Source organism: Cetorhinus maximus, chromosome 9 (assembly GCF_964194155.1).
Source record: "Cetorhinus maximus chromosome 9, sCetMax3.hap1.1, whole genome shotgun sequence".
Lineage (NCBI taxonomy): Eukaryota > Metazoa > Chordata > Chondrichthyes > Lamniformes > Cetorhinidae > Cetorhinus > Cetorhinus maximus.
Window position 1 is genome coordinate 122,877,301 of NC_135887.1, and position 21,040 is coordinate 122,898,340.

A 21,040-nucleotide genomic window follows, 5' to 3' on the forward strand; every position below is an offset into this window, starting at 1 on the left:
CAAGGCACTTTACTCTGTTTCTTCCACAAGACCAAGCAAAGATGGGTTTAACCCTATTTCAGGTGAACCTGAAGTACAAACATCGCCACAATAGTGAATTAAATGAACGAAGGTACCCACTTTGCAAGTCCTGCACTCCACGTTTGCTAATAAATTGCTGCCATCACCTCCCATTTAAATAGTGGGACACCTTTCTCTTACACTTTCCACTGAGCTTGGCAATTACACGATTGCAGTTTTGTTTCAGGTCCTCACCAGGTACATGCAAATTCAAGCTGTTTCATATGACCAATGTGTGGCATTAAATAAGGACAAACTTCAAAACTAGAAGCTTAGCACACTTAAGTCCCTGAGTGACTACTGCTACAACATATTAAGCTACTGCTAGTCAAGCATCACAAATCACGTCACATGGTGCACAATGATCACTAATCACATGCGCGGTGGCAACCAAACTAAGGTGACTGGGAACAAAACTGAATTAAAAGGTGTCTATACGATTACTTGCATGCACAGCCATTCTGAATGCGCTGTATTACCGACTATCAGATACATTTAACAAAGTGAAAAAGTTTCAAAAAATAAAAACAAGTAGCTTGTTGAGAAAGACTGGCACTTCAAATGTGATTATGCTCCTTCAAAATTTAGGTAAATTTTGGTACAAATGCTTCACTCACTTGTTTATGGAACAAACATTTAATTTAATTTAACAAAGCTTTATTACAAATGGAACACTCATGGTCGTGAGCCAGCAGCTGAGGGAGGTGAGCCAAACCAATACCCCTTGAAGATGTTGGTGATCCTAATAGGAAGCACTTGAAACCAATAACCCTTACAGGGCAAACTGTTTTCTTATCTTCTTATCGACAGTAAACTGAACCTGCAAGAGTTGTTTGATGAAATTACATAGTGATTGTAATAGCAGCTGACATTAACCAATATATTTTACTGCAATGAATGGCACTTTTATTTATCCTTTTAAATAAACGACCTTGGCCCCATGTCTTTCTGAACAAACTTGAAAAAAAAATAAGAAGCCTTATATTCAGTTAGTACCAATTTCACCCCGGCCATGGCAGACCAAACTCTGTTTTTCCATTTGTTTGGCTGTTCTTCCACTGCTTCCGATGACTTCTGAGGTCAGGCAGAGAAAAGGACCACATAGGCAGTGTTAAATTCAGTCACACAGCATTATCACAGACTGACAAAGGGATCCAATGTCAAGCTATTTAAACTATTAAACTTTTTTGAAAGGGGAATGGAAGGGGGAAGGGAGGGGGGAAGCTTTCCTCTTGGACCCAAGGTGGTGAAATTTTGAAATTCATTTTTAAACCCAGCATTAGCATCAAGCTCCTTCAGGCCTAGTATAAAACGTGTCAGATGAACAGTGAAGCTCCATCCACTTTCTTCTGACAACATGTCATTGCCCCAAACCAAGAAATGCATCTCAAGTTTAACAAGAGTAGATTTTCCCCTTTACCTAAGTAGCCATCAGTGAGAGATCTCTGTAAGGTCAACAATAATAGGCAGTTTCACGCTGGGTTGAGCCAGCCGGTCTCACTTTATGATGCAGCCAGGGAGAAGGTGTTCAATTCAACAGGCTGGATGGGATTCGAACCCTAATCTCAGATGTGGAAGTACAATGTTACAATAGACTGTACCAACCTGTCCTAGAGTATCAAGTTATTAAATAAAGCATAATTATTAATTTACAACTATAGTAACTACATGAATGTGTCTTGGAAAATAATTACATAAATCAATGAAAATAGTGAACACAAAAGCTCTGGCATTTTTCAAGCTTGCCTTTGTAAAAAATATTTCACCAAGTCTAAAGATAAAATGCAAGGTTTAATTGTATTGAAAGTTCACCCATACCTCTTCCTTCTTTTGAAGTTCTTGCTTCAAAACTTTAGTCAGAACCCTGGCCTCATATTCAGGCCGTGGATGATCCTATGCATTTCCAAAGACAAGGGAAAAATCTCTTAGCATATACAAATTGAAAGAAACATTGAAGTGAAAGCTATATAAAAAAAAATTACTAAAATTATGGCCATTTCTCTTTACCCCAGCCTTCACCTGCCATTAAATCATTACTAGAACCAACCCTTATTTTTTTTGGACCAGGCACAAGAGCCATCACAATGGCTCAAACTATACTGGGATGAACCAGCAAAAAGTGTTCCTTTCATTGAAGCTCACCAATTTAGAATTGCCTTTGGTGACACTCGAAATATGGTCAAGCAGCAAAGGATGACTCTCAGTTTACATAATTTTTTGTTAGAAAGCCATAACATTTACCAGTTGCTGCCCAAAATTTATACAGCATCCACTGTTCTATACATTTTCACCTATTGCCTTTGGTTTGTTGACACGAAGCAATAACCTCCGTTTTACTGCCAGAAAATGCCACTTACAGAAGGCTCATGTCTGTTTTTTAAAAAAAAACTCCTCTCCGAATGAAAAAAAACAGTAAAAACTGGGAAATAAGGATACTGGTCCGAACTGGTATTATATACCTTAAAATGGAACCCCAGTAAAGCTGGGAAATAAGAGTACTGGTCCGAACTGTTTTTTTTCCTATTGGGAATTGCTAACTGGAAAACAACCTTCTAAAAGGTGTGACACCAATTGCACCAATACCTATGATCCAAAGGCACGTACATACGAGAGAGAAAACATCAAATAAAGCTCGGGTCATGAACTGGATGCTGAAATTCATAATTCAGATTCTGAAATTACTAGAAGTGAGGGGGACGCAATTCTTGCTGTGGTTATGTGGGAGAGCTTGCTGCAGTTATCATCTACACTGGCAGAAGAGCTTATTCAAATATTTTTTCTATCTGATGCTAAGAGGGTGCATAGATCACCAATTGGACGGGAAAGGAATATGTCTCCAAGGCAGCAATGACAAGAGGATACAAAAAAAGTGGCGAAATGAAAGCCCACCACCCCCCCACCCAAAACATGTTTCCAGCTGTTTCAGTGCTGTACTTTTTATTGGATAGCTTGTTAAAAATCTGACAAGGAGAAATCATAACTGAGCAGCAATTAGCACCACCAGGTCCCCCAGTTTCTAATTAACATAATATTGTCATCATTATAGTCCTGCGATCCCAATGTCAGATAAGTCACCCAATTGAGTGGCCCACAGGAAAGATTCTCTCACTCTGGAAGGTAAAGAGCTCAACATTAAAAGAATTCTTACCAATTACACAAAGTACTATATTTTCCTACATAGAAAGAACAGCAAAAGCACAAAAGCTTAAAAATGCATTGGATTAAATTCCTGCCCCCACCACTAGCTCTCCCCACCCCCACCCTTCATACAAGTCTACAGAAGCATAATTAGGCAAGCTTGTAAAAGATATACAGTATTTAATTTTAAAAATTTCCAACCTTTAATCGTTCCTTCAGGCAGTCAGCAACAGAAGAAGAAACAAGTATTATTAAACTGCAAAAAATAGTGACAAAAGATAGTTTATTTAATACAGAGTTAAGGATTTTTTTAGAAAACATTTTTTGCAGGCTAACCTCCTCCTCTTCAAATCCGGTAAGATCCCATTTGTATATGAGCCTCATTTGGCATCTTTTCCAGTGTTCCAAAAACATGGCAGCTGGAAGCAAAATTGTCCTCTATTAAAATACTGCTCTTTCTCAGAAATAAATTTTAAAAATACAAAGGATTGTTAATAAGTTGAAGTCATTTTTGTAAAGAAGAGTTTAAAATCATTATTGCATGGTTCCCTCTCCTCTTGGCACATGAGTTTCAGTGATAAGAATATTGCCTTCAAATGGAAAAATTGAGGAGATTTTCTGGGGTCAGTATCATGACATTTGAAGTATTTTCAGAAGAAATGGAAACATTTTGGATGGGCTAACTCCGTGCGTATTCATATTATAGCTATACTCTCAATATAAAGCAGAAGCCACAGCCTTTGGTTCTCATCACAAATGCTGTTCCCTAGCCACCTACTCCAAATTGGAAAATGTCTGAGGCTGAAGCAGACCTTTGGCAACCTTGGTGCCAGTTTTGACCACAAGATGAGCTTCGGACCCATTACCAAGATAATCCACTTCCATCTCTATGACACCGACCATCCACAAGATTTTTAAATCACTTGTATCATTCCAATATACATACAATTGGAAATATCTCAGTCTGGATAGAGATAGAGCTAACTCCTGCTCACTCCAATTTCCATAAGCAAGGTTGATTTTTAGATAGAAGTTTTTCTTCTGGCCTTGTGTTGCCCAATAGGACTTCGATGTTTGCCAAACCTGTGGCAGTCAGGTCACCATAGTCGCCACATGACAAGACTTACGAATGAGGAGTAGGCCATTCAGCCCTTCGAGCCTGCTCCACCATTTAATAAGATCGTGGCTGATCTGATAGTAACCTGAAATCTGCATCCCACCTACCGCCGATAACCAAACACCCCCTTGCTTACCAAGAATCTATCTACCTCTGCCTTAAAAATATTCAAAGGCTCTGCTTCCATCACCTTTTCAGGAAGAGAGTTCCAAAGACTCATGACCTTCTGAGTGAAAAAATTTCACCTCATCTGTTTTAAATGGGTGACTCCTTAATTTAAAACAGCGACCCCCTAGTTTACACTCAAATACATTGAGTGCGCATAAAAATGCATAATCTTTTGAAAATAAGTTTGGGACTTTAAACTATCAGCACTCAAGACCAGCATATGCACCACTAGAGCCAGAAGAGCATCTTCAAAAGGGTTTGCAATCCCAACTGTTCCAAAAAGCAAGCCTGATGTAAACAGTCTTAAAAGGTGGTAGTGATGGCAATCTGTTAACTGAAGGGCTCCATTTCTGACAGTGTGTTCCAGTTTATTTCAAAAAATTACATTTCAAGAGTAAACTGTCTCTATTTTATCAGAAATGGCGACACTTGGGGAAGGAAAAGAATCGGCAAATCTCTTACGCATTGGCTTCTGTGCTCTGGCTCTTGTTTGCTTACACTTGGTTACCTACTATTTCTGAATACATTGGCCAGCATTTGCTGTTCGGCGTGCGGGGGTGGGCCCCGCACACCGACGTGTAAAACAATACGCGGTGACATTGGGCGTGTGTCCCGATGTCACTCCAATCTTTCGTTTGGCGTCCGGAGTTGGCTACGCACCTGAACTGTCAAAGACCTGTTACGGCCATTAATACAGCAATTAACCAAATTAACAGGGCTGCCCGTCCAACCTTCAGGTTGGTGGGCAGGCGAAGAGCCCAGGCAGCCTTCCCATTTTTCATGAAAACTCATCCATGGGCGGGAATGAGGGTTCATGAAGGGCTTAATAATTAAATAAATGTCTTTTCCACACTCCATAAACATGAGCCTCAGGGAAATTTCTGTGCTCTTTCGCACGCATGTGTGAAAGAGCGCAGGCCCCGACTCTCTCCTCCCCACCGACCTCCGGCTGCACAGGTAGCGCTGAGCGCTTCCGGGTACACGTCACGCTGGGCCGGCCTTAATTGGTGTAAAATGGCAGCGCGCAGCCGATTGTGGGCGGCGATCGGCCCCACGCCCACTCCTGACGGGCCCGCCAGGGAGAAGATTCTCCTCATTGAATAGGCCTTTGGCTCATGGCCAACTTCCTGTAATCTCTCCTTTAATGCCATTAGTGCCCTATTCCTTTCGATTGATCATTGACAGTTTATTAAGATGTGGGCTGATCACATTTGGATGTTGCTGCACCACCCCAGTTTGCTGCACTTTTCAACCCTCATTGGCAACCATGCAGTGCTGTTCACCCCACATACACCTCAGCTGTTTTGCTAAAAATACCAATTACCAACTAAACAAAACCAAGATCTTCAGTTGCAATCCCGTGCCACTAGATTGCCAAGAAAATTGAGAGCAGTGAAATTGCTGTCTCTCTGCAAACTGGCCCTGCTTTCACAGTGCTGCACAGAGCAGTCCAGCAGGTCCAAATGTATCGTTGTTTCGCTGCACCCAGAGAGAACAGGAACAGAGGTGGTAATAAGAGACAGACTATTTTTCTTGTTTCATTGAGCAAGTAACCCTTCAGCTTCCAGGTCACTAGAAAAGCAGCAAACTATATTCGGTTAAGCAGAGTCGCGGGCTGACTGATATGTGGCTCCTTTCAAACAGTAATATGGTTGATTCTACCTTGCTTAATAAGGGATGGACAACAAATAGTGATCTAACAAATGATACTCATACCCACTGCTGCAACTTTGACACAACTCAGTATTGTGTGGTTCAAAAAAGGAACAGCATCAATTTACCATGTCTGTCATGGATTTCTCTCATGTCACAAGTGTATTAGACAACACTATTTTAGCCAATATGCCACTTATGTGAATATTGCGTTATTTTAGGAAGTATGGATTCTTAATCACCAGTTTCTCTCTGGCATCAAAATCTCAGATTCAACCAATAGGAACAGGCAGGTCTATTGAACCAATAATTGGGCACATCTATAAAAAAAAATGCTTTTAACAGATAATGAAAGTTATTAATGAACCAATACACTCCAAACTCCTGCTCTCTTCAATGCGGACACATCTCACTTTCCAATATGCATAATTTCACAATTACTTACATCTATTTACAGAACCATATCCCTCGAAATATCCCTCTGATAGTGGGTGATCTGCCCACACAGAGCCATTAGAATTTTTAAAAAATCTATGGCAATGTTTAAACATCACAATACTCTGAACAAAGCTCTACGGAGTTCCTCTAGCTATTAATCCAAGAAGGGGCCTCTCATTTATCAAAGGAAATTCTATACAAGTTTCTCTTCATTATAATTTCCATAAGCTTTGACAACATTGGCACCATGATCCAACCTTGATTCCTTCTTGAATTCAAGCACGATGCTCACTGCTTGTTATTTAGAAATACCAATACTGCAGTGGACAACTACATTATAGATGGATGAATCAGGCAAGCAGCTAATTCCTTGACTGAAGCACAAGAAAACTGATTATTACGGCCAATACTTTTGAAGAAGACAGTCAAATTTATTTATGGCTAAGCTGTCTCTACTTGGGTGAGAATTTTGATACTTAAATATAGCATTCATGCATTTTCAGTAATGATGTCCATTTTACACACATGGGTCCAAAGTTGAAGGATAACAGAATTGACCTCAATTTGGAAATTTTCTTTTACCTGCTTTCAGAATCCGTCTGAGGATCTGCAAATTTGGACCCAATTTTACAGATGTAACTCTGGTTAGCTGTTGACACAGGACTTTTCATCTTGGTGTATAATGATGGTATCCTGTTCTCCGCTTTGTTATCTAAGCTGTCATCAAACCAAGTTTATGACCTGATGCCAAAGAGTTGCATTGTGTGACAATAAATATCAGACTTGGGCTGAACTGGGATGAAGTCCAACCTTAATGATTGTTGATTGGAATACTAGTCCAGATCAGAAACTTCCTGTTTAAGGCCATTTCCATTGGCCTAATTTCACAGTTAGATCAGGTACATAGCATTCCCTTCAAAATGTTAAGGATGTCAAAGTAGAGACCAAGCCTTGCCAATTTTGTACTTCCAGGTGATTGGATATGCCAATCAATTCTAGCTTAATAAATATTACTTTGTGCTTAAATTCCTGTTTGTGATGTTTGTGTACAAATTGGCTGCTGCATGTGTCTAAAACACAATGCAACAATGACCAACAGGTCAGAAGTCATTAACTGCCAATGAAGCTTTTTGGGAGCTCCTGAGGACAGTATATAAATGCAAGTTCCTTTCTTCTTAGTTAGACAAATAGAAGAATGTAATAGTATCTGCAATGGAGAGCACAGCACTTTTCAATGGTTTTTGTTTCCTCGTAGACAATACTTTCAGAAATTAATATTTTGGGGCGCAGTATATGAGTAATTTGAAACATGACATGATAAACGTAGTCTGCTTGAAAGGAACAGGTGACTTTGTTCTATGGTTCCCAAAGCTCTTCGCCGTGGATGGATATGCTTTAACTCTTGTCTGGGTCTATTTCAGAATAATTAATGGAGATTGATTGCCATGATTAGTCAACAACTCAGTCACTGTTGTATCATGTGACTACTAGGATAGTCGCAGATGAACAATGAGAATTTCAAATCTTTATTTTTGTTTCGTAATTCCTATGTTCCTACGCTTCAAACAACCCGTCCTGCACCTATAGATTAATGGATTGAAAAGTGTAGGCTATAAACAACCAATTAATCAAAAAGCCTCTGTACAAAAAGTGTATCCTCATTGTTTAATTTTTTTAAACTAGTAGGAGCCCTATTTTGATAATATTTAACAATCATTGCACAATGCCAGTCAAACTTTCTACTACCAGCCATGCATCAAAACTATTTATTTTGCTAACAGTCCATTATCTTATGTAAGCTATCCTCAAATCAGCCTCTTTACACTGCTGAATCTCCTGGGAAAAGCAATAGGAATACCTGATGTGACATTCTATTTCTGACTACATAACTGCCAATTATTATAACACAGAACCGAAACAATACTGCTGTCATGGCTCATGTACACATGACATCAAGAGCTATTTTTAAACTTCTGAGCAGAGTAAGACTCAATGACTAACTTAGGTGGTGCTTTCCTGGAACTGAAGGGCGAGATTTTCTAAATTTGTGGCCAAACAATGAGTCAGTTCATAAGAATACAATTATAATTTCTAACACTAACAGTCAAAGGAAATCCGATTAGGCAAGCAACTCTTTTGTCCCCAGCCATTACCCCAAGCTCCCTATCATTTGCTGTCACACTCTGACCTCTGCCTGTACTATCCTGCATTGTTCCAATGAAGCTCAAGGAACAGGAGCTCAGGCCTTGGCACTGACTTTAATGTCAGACATTAACTATACCTCTTATTTTCTCTCTGGCAGTATATGTTCGCACTTGGGAGGAATGCATTGGCATTTTCAGGTGGGTGCTGAGAGGGTGGTAGTGATGGTTGGAGGGATACAGTGGAAGGGCATTCCACAGGAGCCTCACGGGTGAAATAGCCTGCACAATTGGTGGACAACTCCTGTTTTTCTTTCACCGGGCTCTAATGATCCCTGGAGCCTGTTCCGTCTTGCCAGTTTATTATGCATTCTTTTCTATCTATACCTCCTTTGATACTGATACAATCTGCATCTACCTGCAGCAACTAACTCACCTCCTGTTTCCCAAAAGCCTGTCCACCATCTTCAAGGCACAAGGAAGGAGTGTGATGGAATACTTGCTCCAACTACACTCAAGGAGCTGGACACCATCCAGAACGAAGCAGCCTACGATCCACACCCCATCCGCCACCAACACACAGTGGCAACAGTATGTACCATTTACACGATACAGCACCTCACCAAAGCTCCTGCGACACCACCATGCTTTTGCTTGGTTTCAGTTTTTGTAACTGTACACACAGCCTTGGCCAACAACACAGCGAGCAGTTGACAAGACATGCATAATTGAACACCAAACAATTGAATAGCCAGGTAGAAGCATTCCAAACCTACAACCTCAACCACCTAGAAGAACAAGGGTTACAGACACATGGGGACACCACCACCTGCAAGTTTCCCCCCTGTTAAGTCACACAATCCCAACTTGGAACTATATCTTTCATTGCTGCTGGGTCAAAATCCTGGAAATTTCTTGCAAAAAGCACTGTGAATGTACCTATGAACTGCAGTAGTTCAAGAAGATGGCTCACCACCACCTTTCACAAGGGCAATTAGAGATGGACAATAAATGTTAGCCTTGCCAGCAACACACACATCGCAACGAATAAAAACGTTCCTATCCTGAGGATCTTAGGCCTGAAAGATCAATTGCCGTTTTTCTACAGCCTGACCCGAATAGGGCCAGCTTTCGTGGTTGTGGCTTTCAGGGAATTCCCTCGTGTGCTGCCGGCAGTACTTTAATACAACTCAATGTTCAGTGCTACAATACCGATGACTTAACGATCATGTGGACACACGTAATTTGTGCTCTAGGTTTGACACAAAGCTAAATTAAGTGGATTTACACTTCTACGATGTGATGAGGAGGTCTATATTTCAATTTTGATTGTAAGAGAATACAGCTGCTTTACTTTGTCAAATTGATTCTACTTCGTAAACCCAGTAGAAGGCTAGGAATACTTTGTGAGGGAGATGCAGATTAAGCATATTACAGTTAAACAAACTCTCTCTTCCCACTATTCTATTCCTAAATATCTTGCTTCTTTAAATTTACTACTTTTACCAAAACTTCACTGATTTAATATTTAATTTATATCTTATGGAGAGTCACAGGTTGGTTTTCAAGGATAAAATGGCATTGCGTACATGTGGAGCTACAAGCTCATAACAAACCCACTAACAATTTATTTCAACTATAAACATGCCCTGTCCCACTTTAACCGTCCTACTCCTGCAACTGGAGACCGGAAACACTTCAACACTTCAGCTTTCATATATTTCTTATTTAAGGTTTGGAAGAACATTCGCCACTTTACTGTTCCAGTAAATCCAGAGACCCTGGAGAATGTAATCAAATCCTGCCATAGCAGCCCACACATTTGAATTCAGTTTAAAACCAAAGAGAAAAGTAAGAAAGTAAAACCTTGCATCAATAAAAGTGTCCGTGGAACAGCTGGATTAATGCAAAAACCTAGGTGGTTAGCCAAATGCCCTTCAGGAAGGAGACCCTGCCATCTTTACCTAGTCTGGTTGATATATATGACCGTCACACCAATGTGGTTGACTTCCAACTAGCCTTTAACGTGGCCTAGTAAGTCACTTGGTAAAATCAAAACGCACGCTTTCAGATAAAGGCCCTTTCACCACATTCTCAAGGCAACTAGGGAAAAATAAATAACTGCTTGCTTCACCAGAGGCTCCAACAGCCAAAGAAAAAGTAAAAGGAAAAGGAAAGCAAAAAAAACAAAATCTGTAGCATGTTGTGTTAAATAAGGCAGATTTATCTGAAAATGTTCCTCAGAAGTGGTCCTTCATTGTAGGCCAGTTCTCTTGCTGATGCTGCAGCATCTACTTCACTTGCAGAAGGTGGAAGGAACAACAGCGAATGGTTTCACCTGCTCAGTTGCTGTAAAATCATTTTTGTAGCTCTGCTGGTCCCGCCTGATGTCACGGGAACTTATGTACAGGGCAGCAATGCAAACACAGACATGCCCACTTCCATGTGGACTCAACCTCAATACCATTCCCAGCCACAGTTGTTACCTGCACAGAGCAGTAGGGGGGGATCTTAGTAATGAGGTCTTGGAGACTTGATAGCACTGATGCTTGTATATTTAGTGTATAGGTCAGAGGCAGCTTTGTAAAAGGAAGTAAGGAATATGAAGGTTATATGATGGGTAAATATGCACATGCCAGTTTGGAATCTCCAGAATGCAATAATCTAAATCTCTAGTTCAAAAAATGTTTAGACAATCGCATAGCCAGAAGGTTAGGTCAAATAACTTGTTGCTGAGGAAAATGAATCATATTTTACATTCTGTAGAGGGGAAAAAGAACCACTCTCCCAGAAGTAGCATCTGATCTCCTAGGAGAGCATTGAATGCACTTGCTTGCTTATCCACATGGGAAACACGTGTGAGGGGGAATAATTGGAACAGGAAGCATTAGCTGGTGGAAAGTGAGGATGGGAAGAGAAAAGGAGATCAAGTGTAGCATTTCATTTTGATGTTGTCCAACTAATTGTTTTCTAGAGGCATTTCTCTCTCACAAGTTGACAGCTCCTGGACAAGATCATGGAATTGCCCTACAAAAGCAAATACTTTATATTATAGCGCGTGTAGTGATAAGTAATACACTGGATGAGCGTAAACACGATGGTTTCCCCCAATTAGGGAGGCTCCTTGAGGTACATTTTCCAAAGGGAAAAGTTATTTTCTTAAAAAAAATGGGAATCCCACAGCAAACTACAGCTCAGTCAGGTATCAGGCACACTGCACAGGGAGAAGGAGCAAGATAATGCTACATCTTTCAACGAATGTTTGGACACAGATGTTCTGCAAATATATGCCAAATAGTTGGACAAGTGCACAAGGGAACAGGGAGGCAGTCCACAGAGTAATAAAAAGGCTAGCCTAGACAAGCAAAACAAGCACAACAAGAACGTCTGCACAAAATATTTTTCTGCCGGAGCATCTGGTTGAGTGTACAACAGCCCCGTTTTTTTTTTCTCGTTGTTATTAATTTGCTTGCAACAGAAATGCTGGTGGCTTCTTCCTGACCATTTGGATGTTAGGAGATTCCATCGGTCCAGAAATACTGAATGATATACATTCAGACTTCTTATACATCAGGAAAATGGGATGCATTTTCATTCCCTTCTATATGTTAGATATGGAAAATGATTGGTACAATCTTGTTTCGTTAGATCAATGGAATGTGCCCTCGCTCCAAAGAAAGTAAGTCAATTCAGGTAAATGGTTTGGAAATTATTTTTCACATTCTGCATGTCAAAATTAAACATATTTCGGTTGTATTTCTTGCCATATTAAGTGAACCCACTTAACCTAGAGACAGTGACAAAACAGATCTTGTGGAATGCAGGAAATCAAAGAAAGTTATGCCACAGTGGAGAGTGCAGTGAATCCAACAAGCATTGGATAGATGAATGCTACCTGCAATTAAAAAAAAAATGATTAAAAAAAACATGTGTTTTTCTCCTCCTGGCTTGACACCTAGTGAGCACAAAAGAAAATTCTGTGCTCCCTGGACCAGCTTATCTTAAATATCACAGAATCGTTACAACATAGGAGGCGGCCATTCAGCCCATCACGTCTGCACTGGCTCTCCGAATGAGCAGCTCCTCGTGTTATTCTCCTGCCTTCCCCCTGTAACCCTGCAGATTGCTTCTTTTCAAATAATCATCCAATTTGCTCTTGAATGCCTCAATTGAACCTGCCTCCACCATACTCTCAGGCAGTGCATTCCAGACCCTAACCACATGGTATGTAAAAAAGTTTTTTTCTCATGTCACTTTTGTTTCTTTTGCCAATTACTTTAAATCTGTGCTCTCTCATTCTCGATCCTTTCGCGCGTGGGAACAAACAGTTTCTCCCCATCTACCCTGTCCAGACCCCTCATGATTTTGAATAGTTCTATCAAATCTCCTCTCAACCTTCTTTTCTCCAAAGAAAAGAGTCCCAACTTCTCCAATCTATCTTAATAACTGAAGTTTCTCATCCCTGGAACCATTCTCAAACCTCTTTTGTATTCTCTCCAATGCCTTCACATTCTTCCTAAAATGCAATGGCCAGAAATGAACGTAATACTTCAGCTGAGGTCTAACTAGTGTCTTATACAAGTTCAACATAACCTCCTTGCGCTTGTGCTCTATTCCCCTATTAATAAAGCCCAGGATACCATATGTTTTATTAAACTCTCAAACTGTCCTGCCACCTGTAATGGCTTTTGCACATATACATCCAGGTCCCTATGCTCTTGCACCCTCTTTCGAGTAGTACCCTTTGATTTTACGCTGTCTCTCTGTGCTCTTCTTACCAAAAATGTATCACCTCACATTTCTCCATGTGGAACTGTGCCTGCCACCTACCCACCTATTCCACCAACGTTGTTCTTTTGAAGTTCTACACTGTCTTCCTCACAGTTCTGAGGACAGAAGTAGCAACTGGAATATTAATTATAGTAAATATTTGGAAAAAGATTTACTTTCAAAAATGTCTTCCAACTTTTCACTAGTCCACGCTCCTTATTCTCTCCTAACTTAGTATTACATTATTCCAACAAGTCTAACATTAAACATGCCTTTCAGAATCACAAACAGTTTGGAGAGACTGAATAAAAAGAAACTGTTTCCATTGGAAAAAGAACTAGAGGACACACGAGGAAATTTGAAAAAAAAAACGCAGATCTTGGTTATGATCCAGAATGCAGAGTCTACCAGGGCGATGAAAGTATATCCATTAGTAACATTCAAAATGGCATTAGGTAAATACTTGTAAGTAAAACAACTCAAAGGCTATAGGGAGAGAGCAAGGAAGTAGGACTAATTGTCTGCATTGCCTCTTTCTGTGCTCTAGCATGCACCTGCTAGGTGACCAGTTTTCTTGTGCATGCGGGTATTCACTGTCCATTCTGGAGCTGAGGCCAACATTCCAACTTAAATAGTTGCAAAGCTGTGACAGTGGGCATTATAGTTTGATGTAATTGGGTCAAATGTGCGACTTTGTTTTGTGCACAAGTTCAGGTGCTCTGTTGCTCAGAGTTATTTTAATCTTGCAGATTGGGTATCAGTAAAATAAATTCTTACCAGTCAAGACACCACCTGAAGGGATAATTAAAGCTTGTTTGTGTTGACCAATAGAAATTGTGGACAGGAGTGGCTATGGTGATAACCATTTCATTGCAATATTGTTAGCAAAAAAAAACATACACTTCACTTGTATGTTCGTTTAACATCTAGCATCTCTAATAACCAATGAAATAAAACAAAAAAAAAAATCACTGCATTTTGTCTTACCATTTTATCAACAAACAAATTAAAGTGCACATGCACATAGTGTGGGTAAGAGTATTAAGATCACATTATGTTCAATGATTGGCTGACACATTTTAGTTACTAACTTAATGTAATTAGTCCCATTTGTTCTCCCAATTAGCCACACATGAATAATAGGTTACGTATTAGCCAACATTTACTCAGAATGGAAGGTTTATCCCAGCTGGTACTAGGATCTTGTGGGGAGCCATCAGCCATGTTTTTATGGTCTTCTGGATGGGCAGGGGAGATTGAGTTTATATTCATCTAGTGTTCAGTTGTTATTATATCACTGGTTATTATATAATGATTGCCCATTCAATGACCATCAACCTAATGGTGACGAGAATGCCCTTCATTGTTTCAGTAGTGATACCATGATACAGTCTTGATTCAGCCTTAAACTGCACCAAACTGAAGATGAAACAAAAAAAAATTGAATCTCAAATTCTCACCCCTAGCATTTGCACTAAATGTTTCTTTCAGTAGAGTTGTAAAATTATTACATTGTGGCTAAGCAAACATTTTTCTGATTTTTTTCTTAAAATGTAAACCACTTTTGTTTTCTACCATTACAACACAATTACGCTTCAAATAGAAAAAGTACTTCACTGGGGTTCTCCCTAGATATGTGAAAGACAGTGTACAAAATGAAATTTCTCTCTTATAAATTCACTTTCCAAACAAATGATCCAATTCGTTTGGACAAATAATTATATAGAAGTACATAAATAAGGGATGTTCTATTTCAAACCATTTCCAACATTACATGCCTTTGCATTAGTTTGCCGAATGGTGTTAAGTAGCTGATTAAGGTTGTCCACTCAAAAAAACCACAGTAAGTGAAGCTTTTGTTCCCCCTTTTCCAATAAGGGCCGACATAGGAAATGCCACTTTTTACTAAAATCGAATGGAATAAGGTCTCATAGTACTCAAGGCCTCATAAATACAGTATCTCAAAAAAGGAGATTTCTTCATTGTTACCAGGCCAAAGCACCCATCAGTTAAAATATCCAAGTGCAATGGACATATACAGCGTCCTCTAGAGGTAGATGGTAGAATAGATACTATTGTTTCCTAGCAGTTCAGGCCATGGATTTTGCTGTGGCTGGAGCGGGAGGGTGGCTGGCAGGAATAAGAGGTGAAGGGCAGTCAGCCAAGAATGAATAATGGCAATGCATGGTATGGCTATAAATCCTGGAAATGTTTTTAATTACCTTTGGGAATCAGGGAATATTTACATGAAAATAATTTCTCCCGGGAGAATTGATGCGCTGTTATCGAGTCCCTGATATGATAGATTGTGCATGGTCCTTGGAAGCAATGAGTTTTATTTTGTTATGTTGTTGAAATAATTCTACATACCATCAGACAGACCATTGCCATTCAACTCAATTGCTATTCTGAACAGTAACATGGGATCTTAGTATTGCTGAGAGGGCTGACTGCAGACCAAGAACAGAGAGAAAATGTTGGCTGCATATCTGATGGTGTACAGGATTACTTCAGCACCATGGCATAGAAAATACAATGTTAGTTTTGGAACATAAAAATCAGATAGAGTTACATATTCTACATCAAACAGTTGTCTACCAAGTGCAGTGCATTGAAATTCAGATTTCAACATAATGGACATTGGAACAGCCATTTCAGGGTTGTCCAGTCAGATATTTTCCTGCATGCTCTTCTGCCGTGAGTAACTCACCTCCTGGCTCCCCAAAACCTGTCCACCATCTACAAGGCACAAGTCAGGGATTTGACGGAATACTCTCCGCTTGCTTGGATGAGTCCTTGGATTTATTCCTGGAATGAGGGGGTTATCCTAAGAGGAAAGGTTGGGTCTGTACCCATTGGAGTTTGGAACAACGAGAGGTGGTCTTATTGAAACATTCAAGATCATGAGGGGTCTTGACAGGGTGGATGCTGAAAGGATGTTTCCCCTTGTAGGAGAGACTAGTGCTAGAGGACACAGTTTAAAAATAAGGGGTCTCCCATTTAAGACTGAAATGAGGAGAAATAATTTCTCTTGAGGGTTGAGAGTCTGTGGAACCGTCTTACCCAGAGTTGTGGAGGCTGGATCACTGAATATTTTTAAGGCTAAATTGGACAGATTGCTGATTGACAAGGGACCAAGAGTATAGGGGCAAGGAAGGAAAGTGGAGTTGAGGCCACAATCAGATCAGTCATGATCTTTTTGAATGGCAGAGCAGGCTCGAAGGACCGAATGGCCTATTCCTGCTCTTAAGTCGTATGTTTGTATGTTCGTAGAGTGCAGCTCCACCAACACTCAAGAAGCTCAACACCAACCAAGACAAAGCAGCCTGCTTGATCGGCACCATACCCAATAACTTAAAAATTCACTTCCCTCCACTACAGTGTACCATATACCAAATGCACTGCAACAACTTCCCAAGGTTCCTTTGACAGCACCTTTCAAATCTGCAACCTCTATCACCTAGAAGGACAAGGCCAGCAGACGCATGGGAACATCATCTGAAAGTTCCCCTCCAAGCCACACACCATCCTGACTTGGAAATATATCACTGGTCCTTCACTGTCGCTGCTTCAAAATCCCGGAATTCCCTCCCTAACAGCAACGTGGGTGTACCTTCACCAGATGGGCAGCTTACCACTACCTTCTCAAGGGCAATTAGGGATGGGCAACAAAGTTTGGCCTTGCCAGCAATGCCCGCAATCCATGAAAATCTTTTAAAAAAAATTTCTAAAGATTAACAACTCACAATGCACCTTTTAAACTGCCTGAGCTTGTTGGCAGATTTGTAGATTAATAATGGCAAGCGTTGTTAACACGTCATTATTTTTCCACCATTAAAACAAGCCTGAAACAAATAACTTTTGGATTACCAACATGGTAAGAACATTCCAGTTGTCCTGTGTGCTTGTTTTTTTTAAAAAGAAAAAATAGCTTGTAACTTTCAATCACCACGGCAACTCAACTGGACAAGTTTTACTTCTTGAGCATTCAGGGCAATCTCATTCCTAAAATCAACAAACTCAGATTAAACAAATATGTCCATAAGTGGATCAGTAGACATATTAAAAGCGGGATAAAGCTCCATAAATGACATGTACAAATTCTCCAGGGTGAAAGGAGAAGAGGCCTTTCAGCACCAAGACATGTATCTTCAGAAACATCTTACAAAAGGTGAACAGAGGGGCAAAGAAAGACCTGGAAAAAACGGTGTAAGTGCTAAGACCAAAAGAACAACATTTATCTAGATTCTATAACACAATGCATCCATTCGCACCAATGGGTCTATACCAGTGTTTCTACTGTATATGGGATTGCCAACTGTGCGTTGATGCACAAAACCTCTAGGAATGCAGAGGTATTGAGTATAAAAGCCGGAAAGTTATGCTGTACCTTTCTAAACCTCTGGTTAGACCACAACTAGAATATTGCATCCAGTTCTGGTCACCACACTTTAGGAAGGGTGTGCAGAGGAGATTTCAATAAAAAAAAAGCAAAGTCAGGATGGAAATAGGGCCATCAGGGATAGTCAGGATAAAATCATAGGCAGGGATAGAGAAATGGTAGAAATGTTAAATAATTATTTTGCTCCTGCATTTAGCACCAACTGGACATGAAAACATTAGAAGGGGAGACGGGAAATGATGATATAACCACATTTAAAGGGGAGAAATATTACATAATCTAATCAAACTCTGAAGATAAAATCCCTGGTCCAGACAGATTGCATCCACATATTCCAAAAGAATCTAGGGAAGCGATAGGGTCCTTTTTATATGTATTTAATAATTCATGAGAAAAAAGTGTAGTGCCAGAGGACAGCTAACAATATATCAACATTGAAAGGAGGCAGATAGAACATGTTCAGGGAACTATGGATCTGACAGTAACAACAGCAATAGGAAAAATAATGGAATCCCCATTAAAGGAAAACAGAAAATCATTTGGCAACCAAAGCAATAGTCAATAGTCAATTTCAAAAAAAACCTTTCTTGACCAGCCTCTGAATTATTTGAAGAGATGACAGAGAGAGTAGACAAGGGTAATGTAGTATATGGAATATATCTAGAATCCAAAAGGTCTTTGATAAGGTGCCACATAATAGACTAAAGAAAAAGAGCACATGAGGTTAAGGGACAAGTAGTGGAATGGACAGCTGGCTGGCTGAAATTCAGAAAGCAGGAGTAGGGGAAAAGGGTGGGAATTAAGACTAGAAGGTAGAAAGCAGGGTCCCACAAGGAACGCAGTTGTTCATAATATATATTAACAGGTTAGAGCTTGGAATCAAAAATATAATTTGTAAATTTGACTGACAGCAAATTGAGATGGATAGCCAATACTCAAGGTATGTCCACTAATGATTACACCATGTTCAGCCATTTGCGACTCCTCAGGTACTGTAGCAGTCCATGTCCAAATGCAGCAAGACCTGGACAATATCCAGGCTTGGGCTGACAAATGGCAAGTTACATTTGTGCCACACAAGTGCCAGGCAATGACCATCTCCAATAAGAGAGAATTTAACCATTGCCCCTTGATGTTCAGTGGTATTACCATCACTGAATCCCCCACTATCAACATCCTGGGGGTTACCATTGACCAGAAAATGAATGGAACTAGCCATACAAATACTGTGGCTACAAGAGTATCTCAGAGGCTAGGAATCCTGCAAAGAGTAACTCATCTCCTGACTCCCCAAAGCCTGTCCACCACCTACAAGGCACAAGTCAGGAGTGTGATGGAATACTCTCCGCTTGCTTGGATGAGTGCAGCTCCAACAACACTCAAGAAGCTTGACGCCGTCCAAGACAAAGCAGCCAACTTGATTGGCACCACATCCACAAACATTCACTCCCTCCACCATTGACGCACAGTGGCAGCAGTGCGTACAATCTATAAGATGCCCTGCAGCAACTCACCAAGCCTGCTTTGACAGTGCCTTCCAAACCCACGACTACTACCATCTAGAAGGACAAGGGCGACAGAGACATGGGAACACCACCGCCTGGAAGCTCTCTTCCAGGTCACTCACCACCCTGACTTGGAAATACATCACCGTTCCTTCACTGTTGTTGGGTCAAGATCCTGGAACCCCCTCCCTAACAGCACTGTGGACTGCAGCGGTTCACGACGGCAGCTCACTACCACCTTCTCAAAGGAAATTAGGGGTGGGCAATGAATGCAGGTCTTGCCAGTGATGGCCACATCCCATAAATTAATTAAAAAAATTACAAGATGACATTAATGAATTGCAGAATGAATTTAAACAGATAGGCATGAAATATTGCATTTTTGTATTATAAAGGAGGAGATCACTTGGAAAATAAGAATCTATACGATAGAGAAAGGATACAGAGGCACTGGAGAAGGTGCAAAAGAGGTTTACATGGACAATACTAGAACTGCAAGATTACACCTGTGGGAAAAGGATAAACAGACCAGCACTGTTTCCACTTGGAGAGAAGACCGAATAGTTGAATTTAAAATTACATGCAGTTTTGATAAAGCAGATTAGAGAATGTTCCCACTTGCAGGAAGAGCAAAATTAGATAGAGGCCATCAGTATAAGAAATCAAATAGTGAATTCAGAGGAAACTTCGTTACCAGAGTGCGATGCGAATGTGGAACTCATTACCACGGGGAGTGGTTGAGGTAAATAGCATAAACTCATTTGCGGGAAATCTAGATAAGCATACAGGGGAGATGCCATAGAAGGTCATGTCAGTAGAGATAAATGACAAGATGGGAAGAAGCTGAAGTGGAATTTAAATGGATTGGTAGGGCCAAATAGTCTGTTTCTGTGCTGTAAACATTCTATGAATCTATATCCTATGTATTCCTAGCAAGAGAATACAGTTAACCATTTTCTACAGACTAAATATTTTACTTTTCACAGCTTTGCACTCCAGATAAATGCAAACTTCATCCAAATGTATTTCCAATTTACCAAATTACTTTTATATTGTGTTTAATTCCTGATCCAAGTATAATATGATCTCCACCCAGTTTTTTAATTCTCCTGAAGACTAATGATAATCTAGTGCCAATCTTTTTCAGGACACAATAACAACATACACCTCTAACCACTTTCACGCATCTCCCTTCTTTAACTTATGTTTTCTCTTGGTTATTTTTGCCATGAATTTAACCGCTGCATCGATGATAAATGGAACATCATGGAATTTGCAAAATTAGACAGTTTATCAAAATTATTTCTGGCATTCTGTATTGCTTTAATTTTAATGCTTAAAACGGACAAGAATAGATAAGGTTCCTTACCCCATAATGCCATAAAAATTGAATAGAAAACCGTTGCGGGATTATCAAACAGGTGACTTGCTCGGGCTGTGGCACAGGTACTGCTCAACTTCCAGTAACTGCACGTTTTGTCACACAGTGGGCACATTGTGATGTTGGTGCGTTCGTCACACATCTCCATACTGTTGTCGGGGAGAGAAGGGGGAAAAAAAAAGTCATCTTGCTGAGGTTCATTCAGAAATGAGAAGGGCTTAAATCTGAGGTGCAGTCATTGTTAAAAGGCCAGGCAGACACGATGTA

The 21,040-nt window shown here is 40.2% G+C and overlaps 1 protein-coding gene across 1 annotated transcript in view; it reads right to left on the bottom strand.

Moving 5' to 3' along the window:
* Window positions 1-21,040, bottom strand: part of ano1a (anoctamin 1, calcium activated chloride channel a) — a 228,890-nt gene that overhangs the window by 74,696 nt on the left and 133,154 nt on the right. Inside the window, exons 12-16 of the mRNA XM_078549492.1 lie at window positions 20,762-20,922; window positions 3,535-3,617; window positions 3,400-3,411; window positions 1,879-1,953; window positions 1,057-1,134 (exon numbers count right to left, since the gene is read on the bottom strand). Of these exons, the coding sequence (XP_078405618.1) occupies window positions 1,057-1,134; window positions 1,879-1,953; window positions 3,400-3,411; window positions 3,535-3,617; window positions 20,762-20,922 (409 nt within the window). The remainder of the gene's footprint in view (window positions 1-1,056; window positions 1,135-1,878; window positions 1,954-3,399; window positions 3,412-3,534; window positions 3,618-20,761; window positions 20,923-21,040) is intronic.